The sequence below is a fragment of the Calidris pugnax genome, unplaced genomic scaffold (assembly GCF_001431845.1).
Source record: "Calidris pugnax isolate Ruff unplaced genomic scaffold, ASM143184v1 scaffold135, whole genome shotgun sequence".
NCBI lineage: Eukaryota > Metazoa > Chordata > Aves > Charadriiformes > Scolopacidae > Calidris > Calidris pugnax.
In genome coordinates this window covers 1,155,262-1,183,164 of record NW_015090961.1, presented here as the reverse complement: position 1 = coordinate 1,183,164, position 27,903 = coordinate 1,155,262, and the positions used below count along the sequence as shown (strand labels likewise).

At 50.1% G+C, this 27,903-nt stretch overlaps 1 protein-coding gene across 15 annotated transcripts in view; it reads right to left on the bottom strand.

The window, feature by feature from the left end:
* EHMT1 (euchromatic histone-lysine N-methyltransferase 1) overlaps positions 1 to 27,903 on the bottom strand; it is a 151,133-nt gene that overhangs the window by 58,643 nt on the left and 64,587 nt on the right. For 14 of the 15 annotated variants that reach the window (XM_014952373.1, XM_014952375.1, XM_014952371.1 and 11 more), the window contains 2 exons: positions 18,475 to 18,562; positions 3,179 to 3,735 (listed from right to left, as the gene is read on the bottom strand). In XM_014952373.1, the coding sequence (XP_014807859.1) occupies positions 3,179 to 3,735; positions 18,475 to 18,562 (645 nt within the window). Of the gene's footprint in view, positions 1 to 3,178; positions 3,736 to 18,474; positions 18,563 to 24,659; positions 24,760 to 27,903 lie in introns of those variants that run through there. The other variant, XM_014952376.1, reaches the window with a different exon arrangement.

Here is a 27,903-nt window from a genome sequence, read left to right as displayed (position 1 = left end):
GAACACCCATTTCTGGGTGATTTCCACAATTTATTTCCTGGAATACAGCAACTGGTATCGAGGTGGTATTGAAGGGGAAAAGGTGTGACTGTGGAGGGTGGTGCATGAGAAGTGACTGCAAGGCTCTGCTGCTGAGCCTCTTGTAAGCAGCTCAACAAAGAAATAATCAGGACAGAAAAATGACAACCAGCATTGACAAGTAGCAAGGACTCTGCTACTCAAAAGAAAATAGCTTGTAAATGTGAAAGACAATGAGGAAAAATTAGGTAGTAATTATCAGGAAGGCTGAACGAAACAGATGTTTTATTGTCTTGCAGAAATGAGATCAGATCTTGGGTTTGCATTCAGATGTGCAGAGAACATGGGAACGGCCCCTTCTTACCATCCTTCTTGTGAAATATTGCTTTTCCCCCTATTTTAAGCCCTGGGGAAACGGCCAGAGGTGCTGGGGACAGACTGGGGGCTTTCTGCAGAGCCCCACCAGCTCCTGCAGGCTTTGGTTTCCCAGCACCAGCACCATCAGAGCCACTGGAGCACCCGGGCTGGGAACCTCTGCAAAGGTTTCTAGAGCTTTCTAGATCTTTCTGCAGAGCCCCACCAGCTCCTGCAGGCTTTGGTTTCCCAGCACCAGCACCATCAGAGCCACTGGAGCACCCGGGCTGGGAACCTCCGCAAACGCCGCACGCAGCTTTCTAGAGACAAACCTTGAAGCCCAAAGGGGTTGCGTAAAAATATTCTTCTGATGTATCATAAACTATGAATGAGGCAAACACTCCCTCCTAACCTGGCAGTTGTCTTTTAGAAGGGAAAATGCCTCTTTCCATTGCTCAGCCCCGAGGGATCTCGCCCTCTCAAATTCCACAAGGGTCTGGGGGTTTGCTCGGCCTCACTGAAGCAGCACAAGAGGCTGCTGGAGGAAAGCTCAGAGGCAGGTTGGGTTACAAAAAGCCTTGTTTGGGTAAGAGACAGCTTTATTCAAGATTTTCACCAGGCTGGATGAATTGCATCCGGGCTTCCCCCTGCCTGCCTGCCCGAAAACACAGCGGGGGCAGGGGGGCGAGAGAATTCAAATGCAATCAGGGAAAGACAGAGGGGAAGGGAGTGGTTGAGGAGCAGGGTGGGGACATCATGGCAGGTGTGGTTTCTGCCCTGCTTTTGAGGCCTGGTGCCCACGAGGTTCCTAATCTTGATGTGCTCTTTGGACTCCCCACCTGCTTCCGGAGGCACAGGTGGTGCCACAGCCACCGGGACCTTTCCCCATCTGGGGCTGGATCCCTGCCACACGTATTTATTTAGGGTTTGGGGTTTTTCCCCCACCCACCTCTCTTCCCCTGCTCCAGACCACAGGGATTCACAGCTTTGAGACCTTCCCATCACATTATGGCTGTGCTGCCACAGGTGGGTGACATCTGAGGATCATTTTGTGCGTGGAGAGCAGCTCTGAGGAGAAAGACCTGGGAGTCCTGGTGGACAATAGGATGCCCATGAGCCAGCCCATTGGCCCTGGTGGCCAAGAAGGCCAATGGCATCCTGGGGGGCATCAAGAAAAGTGTGACCAGCAGGTAGAGGGAGGTCATCCTGCCCCTCTGCTCTGCCCTGGGGAGGCCCCAGCTGGAGCACTGGGACCAGTTCTGGGCTCCCCAGTTCAAGAAGGACAGAGAACTGCTGGGGAGGGGACAGCAGAGGCTACAAAGATGATGAGGGGCCTGGAGCATCTCCCTTACAAGGAGAGACTGAGGGACTTGGGGCTGTTTAGTCTGAAGAGAAGGCTGAGGGGGGATCTGATCAACACCTATAAATACTTCAAGGGTGGGTGTCAGGAGGATGGGGACAGGCTTTTCTCCGTGGTGCCCAGGGACAGGACAAGAGGAAATGGGCGCAAACTTGAATGTAAGAAGTTCCACCTAAACAGGAGGTGGAACTTCTTTCCTGTGAAGGTGGCAGAGCCCTGGCAGAGGCTGCCCAGGGAGATGGTGGGGTCTCCTTCTCTGGAGACATTCCAAAGCCACCTGGACACATTCTGCAACCTGCTCTGGGTGGCCCTGCTCTGGCAGGGGGTTGGACTGGATGATCTCCAGAGGTCCCTTCCAACCCCATGGGATTCTGTGATTTTGGCTGGTCTATAATACACTGGTTGTTATTGTGACCAACTTTTACACAGCTGCAACAGCTCCCTGTTTATCTCTGGGTGTCACTCACACTTGCAATCCTTTCCTTGACCTAGGTGCAGGACACCTAACGGCCAGTCTCCATCATTAGACACAGCACAAGGAGAGGATCTAGCTCATTGTAGCTAAAGATAGTTGATGGTTGGATTAGATGATCTGAAGGGTCCCTTCCAACCCAGGCAATTCTCTGATTCTAAATAGAAAGTGCCACAGGGCTGGAGACCAAGCGCTCACTCTGGAGATCTGCCTCTTCCAATATCTATTCCCTATTGGCAAAAGAACCATAAAAAATAATCAAAAGAACCAAACTTGGCCAACAGGAAAGAAAGACCCATTCCCCTTCACCCCACTATAACATGAACACAACAGATGACTTCACATCTCCTTTTGCCTCAAAAAAAAAAAAAAAAAAAAGGCAGAGCTGTGTTTTATTAAGTGATGGTAAATCCACCCCTAAGGATTCCAGAGTGAAGATTTCTGAACAAGCTGCGTTACTGCAGGCAACATAGAGAGAGAGAGAGAGAGAGAAAACATCATCTGCTTTACTACTATAACGATACTACAAGGCAATCAAGTTGCCGAACACATCAGCTTCTTGACAGCTTCCAAGCTCAGGAGAAGCCCCAAGTTAACACACTATGCTTAATTTCCTTTGGGTCGAACTTATAAGAAACTTAATTTGTTTCACAAGCAGCAGCTCTGGATTTCAGCAGACGGCTGCTGAGCAACACAACCAGGGGAGAAAGGCCATTTAGTGTCTCCCATAGATCTGCTGGAGAAGGGAATTGATCAATTACATATTTAGAAACACATCGGGGAAGAGAGCTGATGGTGGCCAGGTGACTCTATTTTAACACCTCTGCCTCTCTGTAGGAAGAGAAAAAATAAAAATAAAAAAGTATATCTATCAAAAAAATTAAAAATCAATCCACTCAGTGAGAGACCTCTGAACTATGCACTCAAAGAAAGCCAAGAACAATCGCAGAGGCAGGACTGGGCATATACATTACCAGGCTAGGGGTGGGTTTAGGCATTGTCTTCCGTGCTCTGTGGACCTTGACTTCAGCGTTAGCAGCGGTGGCTTTTTTAGCATCCATGTCCTTACTGCCCTCCCCGAGCTTGGCTGGCATCGTGGCTTGCATCTGAGAAAAGGAGCCCACAGTTCTCCCTTTGCTTGCTCCTCCTGGAAGGGTTTTTGCAGCATGGCCGGTGAGAGAAGCAAAGGTGCTGGTAGTCCTTAGAGGCTGCTCCTGTGCCATCTGCTTGGTGAGAATATATCCATTGCTCCCCGTTACAGAAGTCTGTGTGAAGTCATTAGCTTTCATATGGTTTTGCTTCCCAGTCTCGCCATCTCGTTCAGAAATGCCGTTTTCTGCTATCCTATTTAATTTAGTACTAGAGTCCTGCTGGCTCACTTTCGTATTGTCCTGAGTGTTTTTAGCTGGGTTCGGGTGGCTCCCAGCTTCGCTGTGCTCACAGGAACCGTTGGTTTCACCGTCTACTGCCATTTTTGGTTCCCCCGCTTGCTTTTCCGTAGCGCTTTCATCTGCAGCCATGGCATTAAACCCTGGAGAAAGAGGGAGGAGAAGGAAGAAGAGAAAGAAAAGGGTCACAAATGGTGGCAGAACTCCAAAGGAGAAGGCACAGCTACTTAGTGGCTAACGAAGAGCAAACCTTTCCCCCCCGAAAACTGCTTGCTATATCAATATACATCCCTTTAGGCTGCTCACTCACCCACCTGACCGGCTCGCCTGGATCCTCGGATGGTGAAACCTGGGCTGGGTGGCTCAGTTGAAAGCAGCTCACTCATTCTCACTCCCCTCAGCTGCAGATGTGGCCATTTATTCCCAACTATGGATTTTTCAAGGTAAATATTATCTTTAGCTTTTCCAATAACTACATTTATTGGACCGTATGTCAACAGCTCGCACCTCAAACAAAACACTGCCCCATCTTGCGCTTAGATCTCTGGTGAAAGCCCTTCATAACGCCAGAGTGACACAAGAAAAGCTGGCTGGTGGGGCTGGTGGGGCGAGTTTTTGAGGCACAGACATGGCTCAGCAGCTGAACGTCCACACCAGGGCTTTGCTGCCATGGGGAACATCGCAAGGAGTGACTCCCTGGCCACCACAGCTCTCCTGGAAGTGTCACCCAGGGGAGACTGGCAGCACGGGAGCAGGATTCACGGTGGCATTTCAGAGGCAACCAACCCCTGGAGCCAACACAGGGGTGAAGCACATTAAATGCAATTTTAGACTGAAATAATTACACGATTCAAACGCAGCAAGATTTTGCAGACCGACTAAAAGCTCATGCACGGAGAAAACAGGAGCGTCCACGTAAAAAGCTTTTTTCCTCCTCCCTTCCAAAGGTCTCCATGCTCCCCCCATCAATGAATTTGTCCCGTCAGACCTGAGCTGTAAAAATCCAAGTACAAACGCCATGTATTTTCAGAAAGGTTTCTGACACGACAAACTAGCAGCTCCCCAGGCAACCAGGAGTGATAACAATTCACTGGCACGTTTGGTAAAATGATTAAATCAACCTGCTGTTAGGGATTCCTTGTATTGTTTTCCTTCCAGAGGCCAGACAGTTATGAAACGCATCACAGGTACCAGGAAAAGCTCTGTCCAAGTGGGCTGTCAAGGCAGGTAGGGCTGATTTACAACCAGCTCCAATCAAAGCAATTTTTGCCTACAGCGTTCTGAAGAGCCCAGAGTCAAACCAGAGGACAACTCTGCACGTTGGTCTCGTTTCACGCTGCTCTTGAAGCCCAAATACTCAAGGAAGACAATATTCTGAATGTCTCTGCTGACCTGGCAAAAACCTGATGCGAGGCTAAAGCATGGAGAGGAACCAAGGTCCTGGATCCCAGGACATCAAGTCCACCATACCTGGGCTGCACAGCTCATGCGACCAGCTCTTCCCAAAAAGCACCAAATTCTCTTTGCAGTTAGCAGTAATTGGGAAAAAAACACCTCTCCCCAATTATTGAGGGCTACCCACACCCTTCTTTCTACCCCTTTTTAACATATTCACTCAGTCCTTCCCCTCACCATTGGGTTGACGTAAAAGATTTTGACACAGATTTCTGCACAAACAGCACCTTCAGATCGAAACTCTATGACCAATTAATTCTAATGCCTGAAACAACCCTATTATTCCCCAAACTTCCTGATTTTCGGTGCCCATCTGGGATTTAAAGACAAACATTTCCAACATCGAAATGAAAGCCATCTCAGAACTGGTCAATACACTTAGAACATCCAGCCTCTGGCCTGAAGCGTGGTCACTGCTGAATCCAAAGCAGGTTGGCCAGGGCTCTGCCCAGGTGGGACCACAGCGCTCCACGTCCTCCAGCCCAGTCCTACCCATAAATTACAAGGGTAAAAGTCATAGTCCTGCTCCTTATTTCCACCTGAAAGCCACAGATGTTGGGCACTGAGCATCTTACTGGAAAGTGTCTTCAAACCCTGCTGCCGACAGGTAACTCCTCCCTGGGGTTCAACTCTGGCCACTTGTCCTGATGAGACACCTGCACTGTATGGTCCATTCCCCTCAAACCCAGGCAGCTCAGCCTGCCATTGCCTCCCACATGGACTCTACCATCTAGGAACCTCCAAAAAGAGCTCCAAACGCCCCAAAAATAGCTCACCAGTGACGCGGGGGGCAGAGGCAGAACCCCCACCTCCAGCAGGCAGTAACTGAGTGCCTCCCCAAGCAGGACTCGAAGTTATCACCTCCATCTGCTGCCCTCTCACGCCACCCAGATCCCCTTCTGTGTTCTGAAAGCTCTGATAAGACACACAAGGGTTTGTTTTGAACAGCAACAACTCTGGGAGACAATAATCCCCTCAGCTGCAGATGTGGCCATTTATTCCCAACTATGGATTTTTCAAGGTAAATATTATCTTTAGCTTTTCCAATAACTACATTTATTGGACCGTATGTCAACAGCTCGCACCTCAAACAAAACACTGCCCCATCTTGCGCTTAGATCTCTGGTGAAAGCCCTTCATAACGCCAGAGTGACACAAGAAAAGCTGGCTGGTGGGGCTGGTGGGGCGAGTTTTTGAGGCACAGACATGGCTCAGCAGCTGAACGTCCACACCAGGGCTTTGCTGCCATGGGGAACATCGCAAGGAGTGACTCCCTGGCCACCACAGCTCTCCTGGAAGTGTCACCCAGGGGAGACTGGCAGCACGGGAGCAGGATTCACGGTGGCATTTCAGAGGCAACCAACCCCTGGAGCCAACACAGGGGTGAAGCACATTAAATGCAATTTTAGACTGAAATAATTACACGATTCAAACGCAGCAAGATTTTGCAGACCGACTAAAAGCTCATGCACGGAGAAAACAGGAGCGTCCACGTAAAAAGCTTTTTTCCTCCTCCCTTCCAAAGGTCTCCATGCTCCCCCCATCAATGAATTTGTCCCGTCAGACCTGAGCTGTAAAAATCCAAGTACAAACGCCATGTATTTTCAGAAAGGTTTCTGACACGACAAACTAGCAGCTCCCCAGGCAACCAGGAGTGATAACAATTCACTGGCACGTTTGGTAAAATGATTAAATCAACCTGCTGTTAGGGATTCCTTGTATTGTTTTCCTTCCAGAGGCCAGACAGTTATGAAACGCATCACAAGTACCAGGAAAAGCTCTGTCCAAGTGGGCTGTCAAGGCAGGTAGGGCTGATTTACAACCAGCTCCAATCAAAGCAATTTTTGCCTACAGCGTTCTGAAGAGCCCAGAGTCAAACCAGAGGACAACTCTGCACGTTGGTCTCGTTTCACGCTGCTCTTGAAGCCCAAATACTCAAGGAAGACAATATTCTGAATGTCTCTGCTGACCTGGCAAAAACCTGATGCGAGGCTAAAGCATGGAGAGGAACCAAGGTCCTGGATCCCAGGACATCAAGTCCACCATACCTGGGCTGCACAGCTCATGCGACCAGCTCTTCCCAAAAAGCACCAAATTCTCTTTGCAGTTAGCAGTAATTGGGAAAAAAACACCTCTCCCCAATTATTGAGGGCTACCCACACCCTTCTTTCTACCCCTTTTTAACATATTCACTCAGTCCTTCCCCTCACCATTGGGTTGACGTAAAAGATTTTGACACAGATTTCTGCACAAACAGCACCTTCAGATCGAAACTCTATGAGCAATTAATTCTAATGCCTGAAACAACCCTATTATTCCCCAAACTTCCTGATTTTCGGTGCCCATCTGGGATTTAAAGACAAACATTTCCAACATCGAAATGAAAGCCATCTCAGAACTGGTCAATACACTTAGAACATCCAGCCTCTGGCCTGAAGCGTGGTCACTGCTGAATCCAAAGCAGGTTGGCCAGGGCTCTGCCCAGGTGGGACCACAGCGCTCCACTTCCTCCAGCCCAGTCCTACCCATAAATTACAAGGGTAAAAGTCATAGTCCTGCTCCTTATTTCCACCTGAAAGCCACAGATGTTGGGCACTGAGCATCTTACTGGAAAGTGTCTTCAAACCCTTCTGCCGACAGGTAACTCCTCCCTGGGGTTCAACTCTGGCCACTTGTCCTGATGAGACACCTGCACTGTATGGTCCATTCCCCTCAAACCCAGGCAGCTCAGCCTGCCATTGCCTCCCACATGGACTCTACCATCTAGGAACCTCCAAAAAGAGCTCCAAACCCCCCAAAAATAGCTCACCAATGACACAGGGGGGCAGAGGTAGAACCCTCACCTCCAGCAGGCAGTAACTGAGTGCCTCCCCAAGCAGGACTCGAAGTTATCACCTCCATCTGCTGCCCTCTCACGCCACCCAGATCCCCTTCTGTGTTCTGAAAGCTCTGATAAGACACACAAGGGTTTGTTTTGAACAGCAACAACTCTGGGAGACAATAAAGTGCTGTTTTTTTCACTGGTATTTAACTATTTGAAAAGTCTTGGGCAGAGAGAGCCAACAGCTCTGCCCTTAATCCTTTCAACCACAGAATCACAGAAAGATATGGGGTTGGAAGGGACTTCTGGAGATCATCCAGTCCAGCCCCCTGCCAGAGAAGGGCCACCCAGAGCAGGTCCCACAGGAACGTGTCCAGGTGGGTTTGAATGTCTCCAGAGAAGGAGACTCCACCACCTCCCTGGGCAGCCTCTGCCAGGGCTCTGCCACCCTCACAGGAAAGAAGTTCCTCCTCATGTTTAGATGGAGCTTCCTATGGTCAAGTTTGTGCCCGTTACCTCTTGTCCTGTCCCTGGGCACCACTGAGAAAAGCCTGGCCCCATCCTCTTGACACCCACCCTTGAAGTATTTATAGGTGTTGATCAGATCCCCCCTCAGCCTTCTCTTCTCCAGACTAAACAGACCCAAGTCCCTCAGCCTTTCCTCATCAGAGAGATGCTCTAGGGCCCTCATCATCTTTGTAGTCCTAAACCCCGTTTCTCTTTCTGCATTTGGTGCCTTTAAAAGACCATGCTGTGGCCATTATAGCAGTTATTTCAGCAAAGTCAGCACCAGAAGGAAACAGAAACTGAGCTCCCCAACCACAGATGGGGGTTCCTAGTGCTCAGCACCAGACACCTGGCCGAATGAAGCCTTCAATATTTGTGGATTTAAATACAGCACACTCCCAGAACAAATAACTTCCGTGGTTGATTATTAGATAAACCGAATAAGCAGAGGGCAGGAATTGCTCTACCTGCCATGAAGGCAACCAAAACAAGGTAAATTAGAGCACAGCCCCAGGGGAAAGAATAACTGCATTACTCCAGAAAGCGTCACGGACTCTATGAAAAATCCATGAGGCTAAAATTAAAATCCCACATACAGTCTTCTCCCCCAACACATACACTCTTATTAAGTGTGCAAAATGCAACCTGATTGACTGCGAAAGTGCCATCAATCCCCTACAAACAGGCACCAGCCTTCCAAATCTGCACCACTGGAGATTTGACAAAACAAAAATCGGAAGTTTCCCAGTCCCAGAAGATGCGCAGACCTGGAGGACGCATCAGGGGCATGGGTTTGATCTAAGAGGATTATGCACCCACTCTGCCCCATTGCAGGGCAAAGCAAGGTCCTACAGCTTCCAACTCCAGCCCCAACCACTGGTGATGCCACCGCTCAATGGGCCAAGTGTCACAGTTCAGTGCCTAAAGGACATGCATCCATGTGACAAAAGCCATTATGGCAACTGGCATCACACGGCTGGCCAGCAAGAGCCTGCAGAGGCCAAGGAGGGCAGGGGAAGAGAGACCATCTCCCTTCTCCTGCTCCAGTGGTTCCAAGACACCGCAGCAATGCTGTCCTGAGCTGCTGGAACAGGCTTCTTTGGGGACAAATCACCTCCATCCTGCTGCTGCCTTTCCTGGCAGCACTAATACAGATTAATAAGTGCTTTAGAACAGCACTGTTTTCTGCAGACTGAGTTCCTGCACAGCACAGGGATCCTGCAAGAAGCACCATGGCCAACCCATCAACTGCAGGAGCTCCTCACACAAGGGTCCTACCTGATCATGGAACTAAAGAGACCCCCTCGAAGAACTAAGGAGGAGCTACACTGCTCAGTAAGATGTGTAACCCACATAAACCAGTCTGGTTTTCAACAAAATCACCTGGTCTGGTAACTGGAAAAGAGGAGTTGCCATCCCAGGGTAAGGTACAGCTCTGCTGGCCTTCATGCTTGGCCTCCAATTTGCTGTTCCATCATTGTGTAACAGGACATGTCTGCAAGTGATGATGAGGGGACCAGAACATCTCTCTGGCGAGGGAAGGCTGAGGGACTTCGTTCTGGTAAGTCTGGAGAAGAGAAGGCTGAGGGGGGATCTGATCAACACCTGTAAATACTTAAAGGGAGGGTGTCAGGAGGATGGGGCCAGGCTTTTTTCAGTGGTGCCCAGGGACAGGACAAGAGGAAATGGGCACAAATTTGAACATAAGAAATTCCATCTAAACATGAGGAGGAACTTCTTTACTTTGACAGTGGCAGAGCCCTGGCAGAGGCTGCCCAGGGAGGTGGTGGAGTCTCCTTCTCTGGAGACATTCAAACCCCACCTGGACATGTTCCTGTGGGACCTGCTCTGGGTAGACTTGCTTTAGCAGGAGGTTGGACTAGATGATCTCCAGAGGTCCCTTCCAACCCCACATCATATCATATCATATCATATCATATCATTCTGGGAAATCTTCAATAAGTCTTAGCTCTCAATAAGTCTTAGCTACACAAAGTGCACTCTTACAAGCACTGCTGAATACACTTTTCAATATATTTTTACATTTTTGCTGAAATAGGCCTGTAGATGGGGATGGGAACACAAACTAGAGACAGCAGAAACTTCACAATGGAGAAATACTGAATAAAACAGCCTCCAGAAGCTCTTCAACAGCATCAGACAGGTAAAGAAACGCTTGTTCCTGACATGACCTTTTCATCTCCCCTTTCCCATTATTAAAAAAAAAGTTTCACTGCAAACCTGCTAAAACCTTTATCTCAAATACACCTCGTGGCAACAAGTTCTCTTCTTGAAAACGCTGTTCAACAGCTTTTCTGCTCCTGTGCACTGTGAGTGCAAGGGAATAAAAACCTAAAATCGGTATTTCTCTAAGATTTTACAACTTGAGAGTATTCATTCCTTCTAAATAGAGCAGAACTATGTCTCCCGTACTCCTATGTATTTTCTGTTAGTCTGTTCTGCCTGCCAGGTAGGTACCTGAAGTTGATACCAAGTTGAAAGAAACTTCAGTAAAGGTTTATCTCCCAGGAGCTGGCTACATTTTAGTAACACGAGGAATTTAAGACTCAGAAAATTATGCAGATACATTATGCCTGTGACTCCACATGGCAAAGAATAATCGGTAATATATTTAAATCACTCCTCTGAATTAACAGCTCATTGAGAGGGAAGAAGAGTTCCCAGCCCTCCCACCTCTCTCCAGGCTCGAGCAGACCCTCTGCAGAAGTTTTTCGGTCCCAATATCAAACATTGTCATTCAAAACTGAATTAACAAAAATCGGAAGTTTCCCAGTCCCAGAATCTTGGGGAAGAAAAATTCCAACCCCCCAGCCATGGGCAGGGATACCTCCCACTAGACCAGGTTGCTCAAAGTCCTGATGCCCATGAAGAGAACAGAATCTTGGGGAAGAAGCTCAGTCAGATGGGATGAGGACACCCCATTAGGTGTCTAAAAGACATCTCGAACTCCAGGGTGCCCCAAAGCCACAACCACAACCAACAGAAAGAAGATGACAGCTCAGAAAGCAGAGTCTGACTTCAGACATCTATCTTTGGACCAACTAATCACGGCCTGGACAGGACTGTCATGTGTAAGCAGAAATGAGCTGGACTAGTTCAGAATTAGAATAACAACTTCAAAAGAACCCCTAAATTAGGCAAAACGAAACCCACCTCTGCTCTCCCAGCCCAGACTCCTGCAACACTGGTTCCTCTCCGCTGCCTTTGCCCTGTCGGGTTTCCAGCCCTTCCAGCAGAGCCAGACCTGGCTCCAGTCCTGCCCTGGAGCTGGGTCCAGTCTGGCAAAACCCTCCCATGGGCAGAGCCTGCCCAACAGATGTGCTCCAGCCCCCGCCAGCCATCCCTGGCCACAGCCAGACACCGAAGGGGATGAAGAGCCTCCAGAAACTTTCCGTACACAGGCAACCAGAGGATCAGCTCAAAGCTCTGTATTACTCTGAGAAGGCTCTGAAAAAAATTAATAAAGTCTTTAAAATATATATTTTATTTTTTTTAAATTCAGATCTCACTGCTCGAGGAGACAAAATAAGAAAAATATGCATGTGTTATGAGCCCTTACACTCCAGGCCAAAATGCAATCATCACTAGGGCTGAGGGGAAAAAAATTATCTAAAAAGATAAATAATCACAGAATTACATAGGGTTGGAAGGGACCTCTGGAGATCACCCAGTCCAACCCCCTGCCAGAGCAGGGCCACCCAGAGCAGGTCCCACAGGAATGTGTCCAGGTGGGGTTTGAATGTCTCCAGAAATGGAGACTCCACCACCTCTCTGGGCTCTGCCAGGGCTCTGCCACCCGCACAGGAAAGAAGTTCCTCCTCATGTCTAGATGGAACTTCTTACATTCAAGTTTGTGCCCATTTCCTCTTGTCCTGTCCCTGGGCACCACTGAAAAAAGCCTGGCCCCATCCTCCTGACACCCACCCTTTAAGCACTTACCAGCACTGGTGAGATCCCCCCTCAGTCTTGTCTTCTTCAGACTACAAAGACCCCAGTCCCTCAGCCTCTTCTCGTAAGGGAGATGCTCCAGGCCCCTCATCATCTTTGTAGCCATCTGCTGTCCCCTCAAGCAAATAATCCCACACACAAATGCACTATTATCCGATCTGGAAATTTTACACATTTTTCTGACCATCTTGGTGCTGAGCAATGGTAGAGGTGAGGGACCCCAGTGCCCACATCTCACGGGGTATTTTCCATACGTTCCCAGTGCCCCCAGCAGAGCCACGAGGCTGCAGCCGCCACAAGAGAAACATCAAACTCTGAACTGAGCAAAGACAGCGCTTAAATGAAAAGCTCACGATTCTGAAGTGCAGCAGTTCTGCACACATTTATATTTATATATATGCGCATTTCACAGATGTTTTACCTTAAGCACTTTGCAGATCATCTATAAAACACCACAGATAACACAGTCATTTATTCAATACCCAATTGTCCTCCTGGATAAACTTTTAAAAGACAGAAAAGCACCTACTTGTAATCCTTGTGTTACAACAGTTCCCTCCCCCATTCCTACTCAAAGTTAAAAAAAAAAAAAGAAGAAAATTGTAAAGCAGAGGGGAAGCCCGACTGACATGAAAAGGATGACAAGGAGATGGGGGCTGAAACCCCCACTTCGTACAGAGCAGGGAAAACCAGTGGCTGGAGCTCCTGTACCCACTGGAAGGGAAAGCACCACCTCTACCGCTCAAGCCAAAAAAGCAGAGCATTCTCAAGCCAAGAAATGAAAAGAATTAAGTGTTTCAGGCCAAAGTTCCTCTCTGGGGTGAGTTATTGATGGTCTTTTCTTCCCTCCACCCTTTTAAATCCATGAAGGCGGGTGATATCTGTCCAAGAGCCTGGGTTTGTATTTCCAAAACAGAAGTGCTGTTCCTCCCAGAGCTCTGTCGCCGTGCCGCAGTGTCACCGCTCCCCAGCTCCCATCAGACACGCCAAGAGTCAAAACAAGGAAAGAAAAGAAGAAAAGAAAAACCAAGAACAAGTTCTGCTGTGAATGCTCAAAGCTGAGGCGACACAGGTGGGGTAAATGGGATTCAGCATCTCGCCAACGGGGCTGCCTGCAAATACCAGTGGAGACTCAAAGCCCATTGCCATGGCATCAGATCCACGGTGTCACAGCGATGGCCACGGGGCCCCGAGCCCATCTGTGACCCAGGGACACTCCTGCTTTGGGGCTGCCAGGCTCCAAGCACATTTCTGCTGCCGCAGCCTCCCTGGAGCAGGGCTCTCACACCTGGGTGCACATCTGGGTGAATATCTGAGATAACAGGGCCTAGAAGACAAATCATATGAAGAGCGGCTGAAGGAGCTGGGGCTGTTTAGTGTGAGGAAGAGGAGGCTGAGGGGAGACCTCATCACTCTCTACAACTACTTGAAAGGACACTGTAGAGAGGTTGGTGCTGGGCTCTTCTCACAGGTAATTAACAATAGAACGAGAGGGAACGGCTTCAAGCTCCAACAGGGGAGGTTTAGACTGAACATTAGGAAGGAATTTTTCACTGAAAGAGTGGTTGGGCATTGGAACAGGCTGCCCAGGGAGGGGGTGGAGTCACCATCCCTGGATGTGTTTAAGGGACGTTTAGATGGGGTACTGAGGGATATGGTGTAGGGGAGGACTTTGTAGAGTAGGGTAGATGGTTGGACTCGATGATCCCAAGGGTCTCTTCCAATCTCAATGATTCTATGATTCTGCTCTGTCTGGTCTCCTGGCCACCAGTCTCAGCAGGGGAGCCCAGTGCTGAGCACGGCAAGGAGAGGAGGTTATTCTTTTTCTCCTTTTAAAGCAGCCACCTCTGCACCTGGGAACACAAAGTTTGCAGCTGCAGCACCTTCCTCGTTCATGGCAACCTCCTCTCTGCAATAAGAGGGGAAAAAAAAAAAAAGAAACAAAAAAAACAAAATAGAGAAAAAGGCCTCTCCAGGAATTTAAAACCCTGACACTCTCTAAAAGCAGCGTGAAGTTTATTTGAGAGCAAAGGGACTGTGTATGTCTCACGCAGCACCGCTGCTCTTGTGAAACAGCTGCCGGGGGTGAAGTCCCGGGGACACCGAGGGTAATGGAGAACGTGGTTACCAACTCCCCTTCCTGCTCCTGCCTCGGTGGAACTTTCCATCTCTGGGGCTGGGGAATGAGAAAAGGAGCAGTTTGCCTCAAAAGGTCAAGCGAGATGCAGCACGGAGTCAGGAGCTGTGTACATTTAGGAGCAGAACTGAAATCACTTGCAATTCTTGCAAAGAAATCACTTTTTAATTAGTTTCTCTCTGAGTCAGGCTAAAGACAATGTGGCCTAATAAAACATGAGGGCAACTTTTTTCCGCTCAGCTCTTCCATCTCCCTCCCCCTTTCAAAGGGAAAGATGGACCTAAACTCACACCCACATGTGAAACTGAACAGGAACCTTTCCCAAGAACAAGGAAACAGTCTCACCCACAGCTTTTTTCCGCCTGTATTGAGCAATTTTACACCGAAGGGGACACCAGGTCTAGCGAACAACTCACACGGGGCTTTACACAGGACTCAACCCTCAAACTGGAAATTAAAGCACTTGCTGGAACACGCAAAGATCTCTTTTCTACAGATGTTGTGTTTAAATTTATAGTTCAATTATTTCTCTTTACCAGTGCCAGGACGAAGCCAGAAGAGGACATCCCAGCTGGTCACAACAGTGCATTTCTGCAACGCCTTCCAGTTGAAGAACAAGGAACAGAACACCACAACTGCCCATCCAAGGACCCCCTACCTCCAGGGTGCTCCCTGAGAGCACCCACCCAGCTCCCTGCCCCACAGCTCATCCCTTGGGGCAGCAGCCACTGAGCTGTCACGAGTCCAGGGATCCCTTCCAACCCCATATCATCCTGTGAGTGACAGGCTGCCACACCAAAGACAACCAAGAAAGCGGATGCAGTGCCTCAAAACAGCAGACTATAAACTGGAGCATCTCAGCTCCTGCCCCACAAGAGTATGACATTCCGTGCAACAGAACTGCGTGGAGATCTCCAACATGATGACCTTCATCAGTGGTGGGGCCAGACAGCAGTCACAGGCTTGTGTGGATTTTCATTCCCACACATCGTGGAATGGTTTGGGTTGGAAGGGATCTTTATGCAATGAGAAGGGACATCTTCAGCTAGATCGCATCCCTTCCAACCCCATATCATCCTGTGAGTGACAGGCTGCCACACCAAAGACAACCAAGAAAGCGGATGCAGTGCCTCAAAACAGCAGACTATAAACTGGAGCATCTCAGCTCCTGCCCCACAAGAGTATGACATTCCGTGCAACAGAACTGCGTGGAGATCTCCAACATGATGACCTTCATCAGTGGTGGGGCCAGACAGCAGTCACAGGCTTGTGTGGATTTTCATTCCCACACATCGTGGAATGGTTTGGGTTGGAAGGGATCTTTATGCAATGAGAAGGGACATCTTCAGCTAGATCGCTTGTTCCAAGCCCCCTCCAACCTGCCCTTGAACCCCTCCAGGGATGGGGCAGCCACAGCTTCTCTGGGCAACCTGGGCCAGGCTCTCACCACCCTCACACCAAAGAACTTCTTCCTGAAATCTCATCTCAATCTCCCCTCTTCCAGTTTGAAGCCATTCCCCCTTGTTCTATCACTGCCCTCCCTGACCAAGAGTCCCTCCCCAGCTTTCCTGGAGCCCCTTGAGGGACTGGAAGGGGCTCTAAGGTCTCCCTGGAGCCTTCTCTTCTCCAGCCTGAACCCCTCCAACTCTCTCAGCCTGTCCCCACAGCAGAGGGGCTCCAGCCCTCCCAACATTTTTGTGACCTTCCTCTGGTCCCGCTCCAACAGGTCCATGTCCTTCTGCTGTTGGTGGCCCCAGAGCTGGAGGCAGCACCGCAGGGGGGTCTCCCCAGAGCAGAGCAGAGGGGCAGAATCCCCTCCCCCTGCCCTGTTGGCCACGCTGCTGGGGATGCAGCCCGGGGTGTGGAGGGCTTTCTGGGCTGTGAACACACATTGCCAGTTCATGTCGAAGTTCTTATCCACTAGCACCCCCAAAGTCCTTCTCAGCAGGGCTGCTCTCCATCCCTTCATCCCCCAGCCTGTGCTGGTACCAAGGGTTGCCCCAACCCAGGTACAGTACCCTGCACTTGGCCTGGTTGAACCTCATGAGGTTCACACGGTCCCACCTCTCCAGCCTGCCCAGGTCCCTCTCGATGGCATCCCGTCCCCCAGGCCCGTCACCCCACCACTCAGTTTGGTGTCATCCACAGACTTGCTGAGGGTGCACTCAATCTCACTGCCTGTGTCAGTGATGAAGACATTAAACAGCGCCTGTCCCATTCTCCTTGCTAAAGGAAAATGGCTGTTCAAGTTAGGAGAGAAATCTCAAACTTCAGGGTGCTTTTCCAGCCCACGCATCCCAGCTCCATACGGTTCCACCCATCCCCGACTCAGAAAACAGGGTTCAAAGAAACTATGTCATGCCCTCTTGCAACTCTGCTGTCATGATTCCATGTTCACGCAACACTCAAAAATGTGAATTCTTTGCCAACACTAAACACTGTTATTAACAGAATTTAGGGACATTAAGTAATGGAACTCCTGTGACAATCCCAGCTGGGTAACGAAGGTCAGTGTAGAACACCACATACACACCACCACCGACCACGCAAACCATTGGGTTTTACACACACAGTACACTTGGGAAGAGAAGGGCACAATCTGAACAAGAACGGAGAGTATGCAATTCACATCTTAGGACCCTTCTTTCCCCAGTAACAGAACTGGACAACGAGCTGAAGTGGGTGGAACACAAAGCCTTGAGACTGCTCCTGCACAGGGAGCTTCCTTTTGACACGCAGCATTTGCTTTAAATCAAAACCAGTCAAGACACACAAGGTGCAGAAACATCTCTCTTCCCACCCTCCTTCTGGATTTTTACCTCCACGGTCTCCTGACACTTACCTTAAGATCAAGCAAGAGCTAAATAAACCAGCTTTATACTCCTGAGCCAAGCAACGTGAGGGATCAAAGGGAGTCTCCTCCCAGAGCAAGGCGACCTCACACCAACATCTCAGGCTTCATCTCCGCTCTGCCCAGACCAGAGGTCCACACGCCGCCGGTGTCAGCACCAGCCCTCACGTGCTCCCGGTTAATATGCAAGCTTCTGATGCAGCATTCAATATTTTGCCTGTTCTCAGCTTTACTTTCTAACCAGAGCTCCTCGACAAAACGTTATGCCAGGCAGAAGAGAAAGAAAAAGCAATGCTCTACTTGCACACATCTGAATTAAGTCCAAAATTTTGTTTCTAGCTAAAACTAGGTATTTTGACGGGGTCAGTTCAGTGCTTCTCTAATGTGCTATTATGGAAAGAAGAACAAAAATACACCAAATCCCTGCAGAGCTACGAGAAGTAACTAGTCAAGGAATAATAAAACCATGGAAAGAAAAGGGGGAAGGAGGGGAAGACAAAGGGTAGTTTTGTGGTTTTTTTTCCCTAATCCCACCGACACGTTTATTAAGCCCTCAGATTTGTGCGCGCGCGACTCACAGGCAACCACGCAGGAAAGGCTTCGTCAAATTAACATGTCAAATTAACATCCTGCAAAGTAAAAGCCAGAAGGATGAAGGCAGAAGCCACGAAGCATCCCACATGGGCAGGAGGTGAGGAGCATCTGACCCCACCAGCCACCCCGCAGCCACCGGTGCCTGTTTTGTAGCCGCAGAGAAACTCGCAGGGAAACAGAAAGTTCACTTTAACAGAGGGAGGAAAAGGGCTCGGCCGTGGAGCGGTGGGGATCAGAGTTCAGTGAAAACCAGGCCCGGGGAGGAGGTTCAAAGTAACTCCTCTGCGCTTCACGGCCACACCAAAGCAGAAGTGAAAATGAGGTATCGTTCTGGAGGTGGGTGGCAATGGAGGGACTGAAAAGCAAATTTGCATCTTGTGGGGAAGAGCAATGCTCAGATTAAACACAGGAGAAGGGAACCACTCTGTTCGTGGGAGCACACACAAGACCCCTGGGGGACAGAGGACACCTCCAGGCCCCCACTTTTGTTCCCATCAGGTGCCAACCTCACGAGCAAGGGCTGGCCCTCAATCCAAGCAGGTGCTCACCTTCCTCCTTGTTGTTGGTGATATCTTTCAGCAGCTCAGTCTTCATGCAGGCGTCTTTCCTTGTCTCTCCCTTACTCAGCACTGTTCGCTGCGGGGCAGGGGGAGAGAAGGGACAGGGGAGGGAAAAGAAAGATCATGGTTTAGCTCCATGTTCATAGACACAGTGCATTTAAAAGGAGACAATCATGGACACATCCTGTTTACATCAGGGGCAAACCTCACTCTGCAAAATAAGGCTGCCAGGAAACTGCCACCACGGCACAGGTCAGAGATAAAAACCGTCACGGCTCGTCCCAGCTGAGGACCCGTCCCACAGGAGAAGTGGTGGGACTTGGAGCTGAGACCTCACACATCTTTGGTTGAGGTGCAGCCAGTCTCTCCCAGCACAACACGCTCGGGAATCCAGCTGAGTAGGTCTGGACAGGCACGGCTTAAAATGGTCACGAAAGACATCTCAAGGAGGTGACCCTTATTCCCCCCAAAATACTCTGGGTTTGGGTGGGGGGAGGCAGATCAAACTTCTCATTACACATCGTTCATCAACACTTACAGCCCCAGCGTGCTTTTGGTGGGTTTGGCTTTTTTGCAGCTCATTCAAATGTAACTTACAAAATGCAAGCAACAGCCAACTCCTCATTCATAACACCCATGTTTATTAAAGTTAATGAGCTCTATTTTTAATTCTATAGAAAGTATTTTTTCTTTTTTCCCCCGTCTCTTTTTTTAATTTTTTTGTAAGAAGGGAACACCTGCTCATCTCCTGCCTTTCACACGCCTGGAGTCACGGTGCTAGATCAGGTTTGCAGCCTCAATACCTTCCCTTTCTCTTTTCTTTTTTTTGAAGTGGCAAGACACACACACACACAAAAAAGAACAAAAAGCTACCAAAACAAAAGGAAAAAGGCATAAAACCCCCCAAATACACAAAGAGATGGGGTCCTTTGACACAGCTCGGTGTTTAAGGGGAGAAGCTGGTCTGAGAAGGAAAGGTGGTGATGGCTTGTGTGTTGGGGGAGGTGGTGATGTCCCCCCTCGACTGGGTGAAGGGCTCACCTCGCTGCCTGCGACGCGGGAGGAGAATAAGCCCCGGGTCAGGCCAAGTGGTACAGGCCAGCACGGAGAGCAGATGGTGCCCGCAGCCATGCAAATCACGAGGTTTAAAGTGCACTGAGTGATAAAGAAAGAAAAAAAACCCACCCCAACCTGCCCATCTCCCATAGAGCAACCAAAGAGAGGTAAGAGGCACAGCCAAAGCCCAGTGTATCAGCCCCAAAACCAGTCCCCACCAGCAGCTCGCCCTTCCCCACACCGGGTTCTGTCTGAAGCTGGTGGGAGAGATGAGCTTTGGTGTTGCTGTTGCTATTACCAGCCACCCTCTCATCTTTGTTTCTGAAGGGACTCAGCTCCAACAGCAGGTATCACAGTGTGGGGTCTTTCTTCCTTCCCCCCGATCTCAGCAGCCCCCCAACCTGTGCAGACCAGGGAGGGCTCATCCAGCACCGGGTCCCTGCCCCTGGGTGGGGGCACCCCCCTGCACCTGCGGGACCACCCTGGCCTGTACTTGTGCAGACCAGGGAGGGCTCATCCAGCACCAGGTCCCTGCCCCTGAGCCACCACAGCACCTGCGGGACCATCCTGGCCTGTACCTAAACACCACCACCAGCACAGCAAGAGACAGCTGATGGGAAGGAGGAACCTCGAAGGGAAAGCCTCCACCGCCTGCCTGCACGGAGCTCAGGGCACCTTCAAAGATTACTGCTCAAGGAGGAACCTCGAAGGGAAAGCCTCCACCACCTGCCCGCATGGAGCTCAGGGCACCTTCAAGGATTGCTCCTCCAGCGAGGAGGAGGAGGAGGAAGGTGGCTGTGGGTGGCTGCCTGTCCCCGAGTGCCATTAAACACCAAACACAGCCATGTCTAGATGCTCTCAGCAAGAAGGAACCTGTGCCCCAAACGTATCACCTTCAGATGTGTGTGAGACACACCAAAAAGCAAGCTGTGAGCATCTGAAACCCCAGCTCAGCCAAGCGATGAGACAGCCTGAACCAGCACATCCCCCCAGCAGACACTGGCCAACACCTTCCATCCAGAAACCATCATAAAAGCACAGCCCAAAACTGTAACATCAGCTTTTCTTTTATGTATTTATTTGCTAAGCCAATAATATATATATGCCCTTGCTGCAAACATCTGCTTTTAAGCCCTACCTCTCCTCTACCCAGACTTCTTGTAAACCAGTAATAACTTCATTTTCCTCACGGACTTACCCTGCTGCAAGACTAATGCAAAGAGAACCTGGGCCCTCACCACAGACACCAGCAGCAGATAAAGAGCCTCTGTCTAACAGGGACCAGCCTGTTCTCCCAACCTTTGTTGCAACAAGGAAAAGTCTTGGTATTCCTGCTATTAAACTGACTCATACCGGAAGCCCCGGGATTTTCAGCAGGTCATTTTTACCCATTCGATTCTTAGGTTTTATTTTTTATGCAGCAAACCCACTCCACAAATCATCCACGCTCTCCCTTCCGCAGAGGTGTTGTTGCTGCTGAAAAAAGAGCCATGGCAGGAACCCTGGAGTCAATCAGACCTCGGCAGTTAACGACCACCCTCCCTCTCACTGCAATTACCAGGAGCTTGGGGCTGCCCCGGATCCTGGCCAGCGGCAGAAACTCTCCAAGTAGATTTTCCAGCGCCAAGAGAGGCCAAAGAGAAATTACAGCTTTTTCCCTGAGAGTGAAAAAGCTTGGTGCCAAGGCAAGGTGGCACCTGATGGGCTCTCTTGGTCCCTTATCTGAGACACATCCCTCGCCAGCAGCTCTACAACTTCCATGCCTTGTTCTGAAACAAACAAAACTCAGCATCAAGGTAGAAAATAAAATAATAATAATACTAGTAATAATAAAAAGAGCCAACTGTGAATTTTGAAGCATTTGGATCAAAGGAAGCTACAGGAAGCACTCGAAGCCTGTTTCCCCCAGGCTAGTGTTCTCCCCTTGATGCTCCATCACCACCCGGCACCCAGGGGCACCCACCAGGCACCCCCCCAGCCCATTCATTCCCACCAGCCCACGGCTCCACCCAGCCAACTTCACAGCAACTTCACCCCAAGTGGCAATACCTCCATTTTGTGTGTGTGTGTGTGTGTTGGGTTTGGGGTTTTTTTCCCCCCCGGCCCTCCCTTAAATTCAGAGCAAACTTCCCTTTCTGCTCACACTCCCCATGCCCAAGTCGTCGGCCGCGGATTGGCAGGGAAATCCTATACCCACCCTCCCCGCCGAGAAATGTCTGCTCTTGCAGCAGTCCCAACAAAAGCCAACTGCCAAGCACGGGCTGCTTCACAATAAAAGTCTCACTCTCGCCATTATTTTTGCCTTTTTCTTTTTTTTTTTTCCCCCCTCCTTCCCTCCTTTCCCGCAGCCGTTCATTCCCTCGCCAACCCCAGACTGATTATTAACCTTCCGGGGACGGAGAGCCTCCAGAAAGAGGACATGCCACCAGCAACGAAGCCTTAGCCCCCTCCCCAACCCTTTTATTTTTAGGTTTCAAGGGGAAGTAAAAATTATTGCATTTGAAGAAAGACTGGTTTAAGTCTTTGAAAGGGCTTGGAAAGCCATGAGGATCCAAGCAGAGGAGCTACTGCTGGGTTAGTTTTTCCTCTCCACCTCTGTTTACAAGAAAACAGGCTTCCTCTCCTCCGCGAGGTGTTTGGAGGGGATGGAAGATGGGTCAGACCGGCCAAGGAAAGGCTCTGCAGCATTTCTATGACTAGAAACTACAGTGGTGCCTTTAAAATAAAATAAAGAAAAAAAAAGCCCACCAAAAAAAAAAAAAAAAAAAAACCGAGATCATCGAGTCCAACAATATTAAAAAAAAAAAAACAAACAAAAAAAAAAAAAAAAACCACAAAAAAAAAAAAAAAAAAAAAAGAAGAGAAAAAGAGCAAAGCTGGGAAACACAGAAAGAGCTTTCTCAGCCTCCTCCTTGGCGTTTTCATCAGCCCATCCGGGTGCCCAGCACAAAGGTCCACACAGGTTTTAGGCAAAGACAAGACACGCACAGCGCAACTCCAACCCGTCGCAGCTTACCAAGCCCCAGAGAGCAGTGAGTTCCACCACAGCCCAGAGCAGGACGGAGCGGAGGTTGACGTGTTAAGATGTCTACCTTCACCAGGGTTTTTTTTTTTTTTTCTTTCTTTCTTTGTCTTAAACATCAACCGTGTAGAACCCGAGGCTCTGCAGCAGCGTTGTTCTGATCGGAGCCCTGCAGCTGAAGCAGGTCAACACGAAGGAGGGCTGGACACAGGAGGACCCCTCTCAACCTCTTCTCGCTCCCACCCAGGGCAGCGGTGGCACCAACATCTCTGCCCAAGACCCAGTGGGACAGGTAGGACTGACCCAGCCGGGAGGTGGACACCAAGCCCCAGGAGATAGACACCAAGCCCCAGGAGATAGACACCAAAGCCCTCAGAGGTGACAGCACTGGGCATGGCTCCCCACAAGGGGCTGGGGCACGTGTCCCAGTGCCAGCTCCCCAGGATGTCACCTCCCACGGCGAGGCACAGGATCTGCAATACATGCTGTAGCAAGGCAGAGCTCTCAATAAATGATGCAACACCAGCAGCAGCAGATTCTCATTCACTCATTTTTTTCCTCCCTTTTTGTCCTAAAAAAAATAATAAATAACACAATCCAAGCCAGCTTGCTCATCATAACCTTTGCCTCGAAGAGAAGACAAACATTTTCTACTTTAATTATAGAGAAAGCAAAGATTAAAGAAACGCTTGTAGAAAGAGAGTGTTTCTCTTGTAGGCACGTGAAGGCTGCTCTTTTCAGATCTCAGGGCTGCTCAGGTCCTGCCGTGCAGGGGCAAGGTCTGGGATCACCGCTCCTGGGGACGGTGACCACGGGCCTGTCATTAGAAGCAGCAGGATTTGATCTGGAGAAGGAAGGACACGTAACCACCAGCGTACCTGGCCTACAAAGCACTCACCCGTCTCAAAGCTCCTTTTTCTTAGGGTTAAGGCCACTTCCTTATAAGCCTCCTGCAATCATGTGAACATGGAATTTTATCTGCAGCTCACAACAAGCACTGCCCTCAGCCTGAAGTTTGTCCCCACATCAAATTCTTTGCAATTCTTTTGTCTCCTTGAATGCCTTTCATCCAGGCTCTTCCTAAGAGAAAAGAAACACTTCCTTCTCTGCCCCCATGTCCTCTCTCCTATTCCAGCCACACAAATCAGCTCCCAAAACAGGGGGAAGGGTAGAAACCAGGCGCAAGTCCCTGCACGCAAGAGCTGGGAACAAGGAGACACGTGCATGAAACACAACAGGACTGAAAGTGGCTTCTCACAAGCCAACGCATCCACGATGGCACAAAGGCCTCAGGCGAGGGGGGTTCGCAGAGCCCGTGCCCCCCTGTGAAGGGGAGATGGAATCATGCCTCCTCACCGCTTCCACGCCGGGAAGTGTCGTACCCATCCTGCTGTGTCCCAGTGGAGTTAAAGCCAGTGAGACTTGTGTGTGCAGGCAAGTATAAATCCAGAGCAGACAAAGGCATCTCCTCCTTCCCCAGGGCCGAGGGCAGTAAGCAGTACAGCCACCCCCTGCCTTCCACCTTGCGCCCAGGAGCGGAGGAGAGGGGAGAAAACCCCAAAATGGAGACCAAGATTCATCACTACCTCTAGCAAAAGCAAACCAACCACTTCAGAAACAGCCAGGTCCCCCCCCAGGAAGGCTCAGCCAGGACAAAAGCGCAGCACCAAGAGGAGCCTGGAGCAAGCAGGCTGCAGGGGGAAGGCAGTGCTCGCCCCCATCGATGGGGCTCAGGCACCTCTTCATCCTCCTCCACCCTCCTCTTCCTCCCACCCCCAAAGCACCGTGGCCGGCGGAGCAGCCCCCTTCTCCCCTGCCCATCCCCAGGAAGGCAACCCCCCCCCCTCCCCGTGGGCTTCCCTGGGGAGCTGGAGGACCTCACTTGGGTTGCCCACCACCACCTCCAGCTGGGCCACCTCCAGCCACCCAGCGAGCCGGGAACGCGGGGAGGGGAAAGGGAGGGGAAGAAGACAATTAAACAACCAACCAACCAAACAACAACAACAACAAAGAAAAGACGACAAAAAATAAAAATAAAAAACATAAAACTTGCACCCTCGGGCCTGTCCCTCTAAGAACTACAGCAGAACCTCACCAAGGCTTTACTCTCCTGCAGGGTGAGAGCGCGACACCGGGCCTGGAGGTGGGAGATCCTCACCCCCTCTCCTCCATGGCCTACGGGCTTCGGCCCCAGCCTGGGGCCTGCTTTTTCTGCTCTGTCATTAAGAGTGGAGCCTGGTCTTTTTTTTTTTTTTTTCCCCCTTCAATCCCAAGAATTGCAGGGAATTAGATCATCTTTCTAGGCTCACCTCCCCCTACAGGCAGCTCCCGAGCATGCTCAGCTCGGCCTGGCGCTGCCATTTCATAACGGCATTGTTTACAGACACAGCCTGACCTGCCATTTTTTGACAGGAGGAGAGGGGAGAGGGAGAGGAGCGGGGCCTTCCTCACCCCCCGCCTTCGCCACCCTCCCAGCCCCTCGCCATAAAAAAACATAAATAAACCTCCCCCTTCCGAGGAGGGAAATGGCAAAAGCAAGGAAAGCAGCCAGGCTGTGGCTTTGTGGTGGTGGTTTTGTTGGTTTTCTTCTTGCTTTATTTTTTTTTTTTCCCTCTCCTTTTCCCCCTCCTTGATTTTGGGTCAAAATCCACCTGTTTTTGGAAGGGGGAGGTGAAACCCTCTGGGGGCCCAGGAGAGGTCTGGCAGAGCGCAATGTGAAATGCCAGCCATGATTTTTAAGCTCCTTCAAATCACAACCGTGCTTCGATGTCACCTAAAAATAAAAAAATAAAAAAAATGTAATACCCAGCCCAGTCTGCCATCCTCCGTCAAGCCTTCCTCTGCGAGAGAGAGCCTTGGAAAGATGGTATTTCCCTTGAATAAACAAGTTGGCTTAGACCCAGCACATAAAGTTTTCTCCTTTAAATACAAACCAGAGTATTTTTGCAGGCAGACAGGAAAATGAAGAGAGGAGGAGGGGAAAAAGTTCCTCATTTAACACCAAGAGCTCCATGAAAAGCCTTTGCGAGGTGGCTCCGAGCCCCTCCGCGTTCCGGGTCCTCTCCCCGTCCGCGCTGATCATACTTTACAGGTGAAAGCAGCTCTGACTTATGACGGAGAGAAAATGCCAGAAGAGCTGGAGGTTTCCTCATCCTTGGAACAAGGACAAGTTGTGAGAAGCTTCCCTTGCGAGAGGCACTGCGCTGCTCCCACACGGCATGGCAGCCTTGCAGGGAAGGCACCTCGGATCTTCTTAACCCCCACCACGTCCACCAACCTTCCCCCTCCTCATGGGGACCAAAGGAAGAAGATAAATAAATTACCTGCTTTGGGGAAAGCAAGCTGTTACGTTGGATCCCAGAATATTCTTTTATAAAGCTTGCTCTACATCTTTTCCCCCCTCTGAATATTTTTTTTTGTTTCTCTCTCTTTTTTAAGGACACTTTCCAATTAGCTCGTACAGTGTGTGAGCTTCGCTCCGGCTGCTTTCCCGACTGTAAATCCTGGCAGGCAGCGCTGCCCGGCCTCCTCCTCCTCCTCCTCCTCCTCTGCCCCCCTCCAGGACCAACGCCACCGTACAGCAACGCCAGACATTTCCTCCTCCACCCAAGCGACCAAGGAGCTCGGTGCAGCCACGGGGAGGGACGGATCCCACGGGACCAAGGGAATCACCAGGGGACATCAGGGTCTCCCTCCGCAAAGAGGGGTTTGGTGTCAAAACTCTGTGTTCGCAGGAGTCCTCAATAACTGGCTGGAAATGGTCGTTAAGGGTTATAAATTCCAGATTCGTTTCCAACTCACTGGCATTACATGTCGCTGCAGGAACATATGGTCCTCCGAGCCGCTGCCAGAGCCCCCAGCCTTGCAGCTACGCCAAAAGCAAGGTGGCCATTCCTCGACTGGGAGCGGGAAGGGGAGAAGGAAAAACTTCAGGGAAAAGCAGCAAAAAGGACAACAAAGAGGAGCAGCAGGAATCAGTCCCCCAAGCCAGCTGGCCAGGAGGGCGAAGCTCCTTAAAACTCCTTGTTTACCTGAATAAACCAGCTCCCTGCCATTGCATGAGATGCACGTGGTCCCCTTTCCTGAGGAGGTGGCACCCTGTGGGGAGAGGTCAGGGAAAACGGGCTCCACTGTGGGGAGAGGGAGCCCCGGGACGATGGCCACAGCCCCAGCCCGAGCCCCCAGGTCCAGGACCTCATCCTGCCCACCCACACCTCTCCTTCCAGGCCCAGGGGTGGTCTGGTGAGGGTACCATCAGCAGAAAATACATCCCACATGTGCTGCAGAGCCCAGTTCTGTCCAAACGTCTTCTTGGGAAGAGGGGAAGAGCTTGTGCTGGCACTTAAAAATCAGTTAAATATGTGAAGGGGAAAAAAAACAAGACCCCAAGGCCCCATTTTGAGGCTCTTAACCCTTGCTGGAAAGCAGCACGAAGCCCAGACCTCGGGTTTCTTTCTTCCCTCCAAAGTAGGTCAGGCTTCTCAGCGTCTCTCTGCAGATGCTTTCAACAGGCACCAGCCGGCAGGGACAGAGCATGGGGTTGTTTTCGGCCGGCTGTCACATCGGTGTCACCACCACGCAGGAGCACACGTTGCACACCTCAGCATTTTTTGGGGGGTTGCTTGTTTTCTCAGCCTTCATCAAACCCAAAGCGCATTTCTGTCCCCTGGATGGGAGCCGATCAGGCAGCACGTCAAGGCCTCTGCTCTTCCCTCTTAAAAAGAAATCTCATTTATCTCCCCATGACTTCTTCTGATGACTTTTCCTTTAGCACACACATCTTCTAGAATAAGGAGCACATTTATAGTCCAGTGGAGACACGATAAATATTTTGATTAGGTATCACAGACAGTCCTGTAAACTCTCTAATCTTTTAAATGCCATCTTCATGTCTCAATCCTTGATTGAAAATGCAATATTGTGTCCGCACTGCAGTTTCAGGGGTCTCCCTTGAGCCCAGCAAGCTCAGACCAGTGTCTTCTCTGCTGGCAGGGGTACCCAGAACCCCCCCCATGGCCATGGGACCTTCAATGTCCACCCCAAGTCCCACCAAGGCAACAGAACCGTCTGCATGGAACACAAACGACAGCAAAAAAACACAACCCCAACCACCCAAGAGCAACGCAGGGCTGGGGGGTCTGAATTTTAGGCAACTTTAAAAATAAGCTGCAGATGTGGGCCTCCTGCCATGAAATCAACCAAGAATGTTTCCTTTTAATCAGCTGTTCCCTTGGATTGCAAGCTACTATTTAAAAAAAAAAAAAAAAAAAAAAAAAAAAAAAGAAAAGAAAAAAAAAAAAAAAAAGGAAAACCGGGAAAAATTTAAAAAATGCACAAAA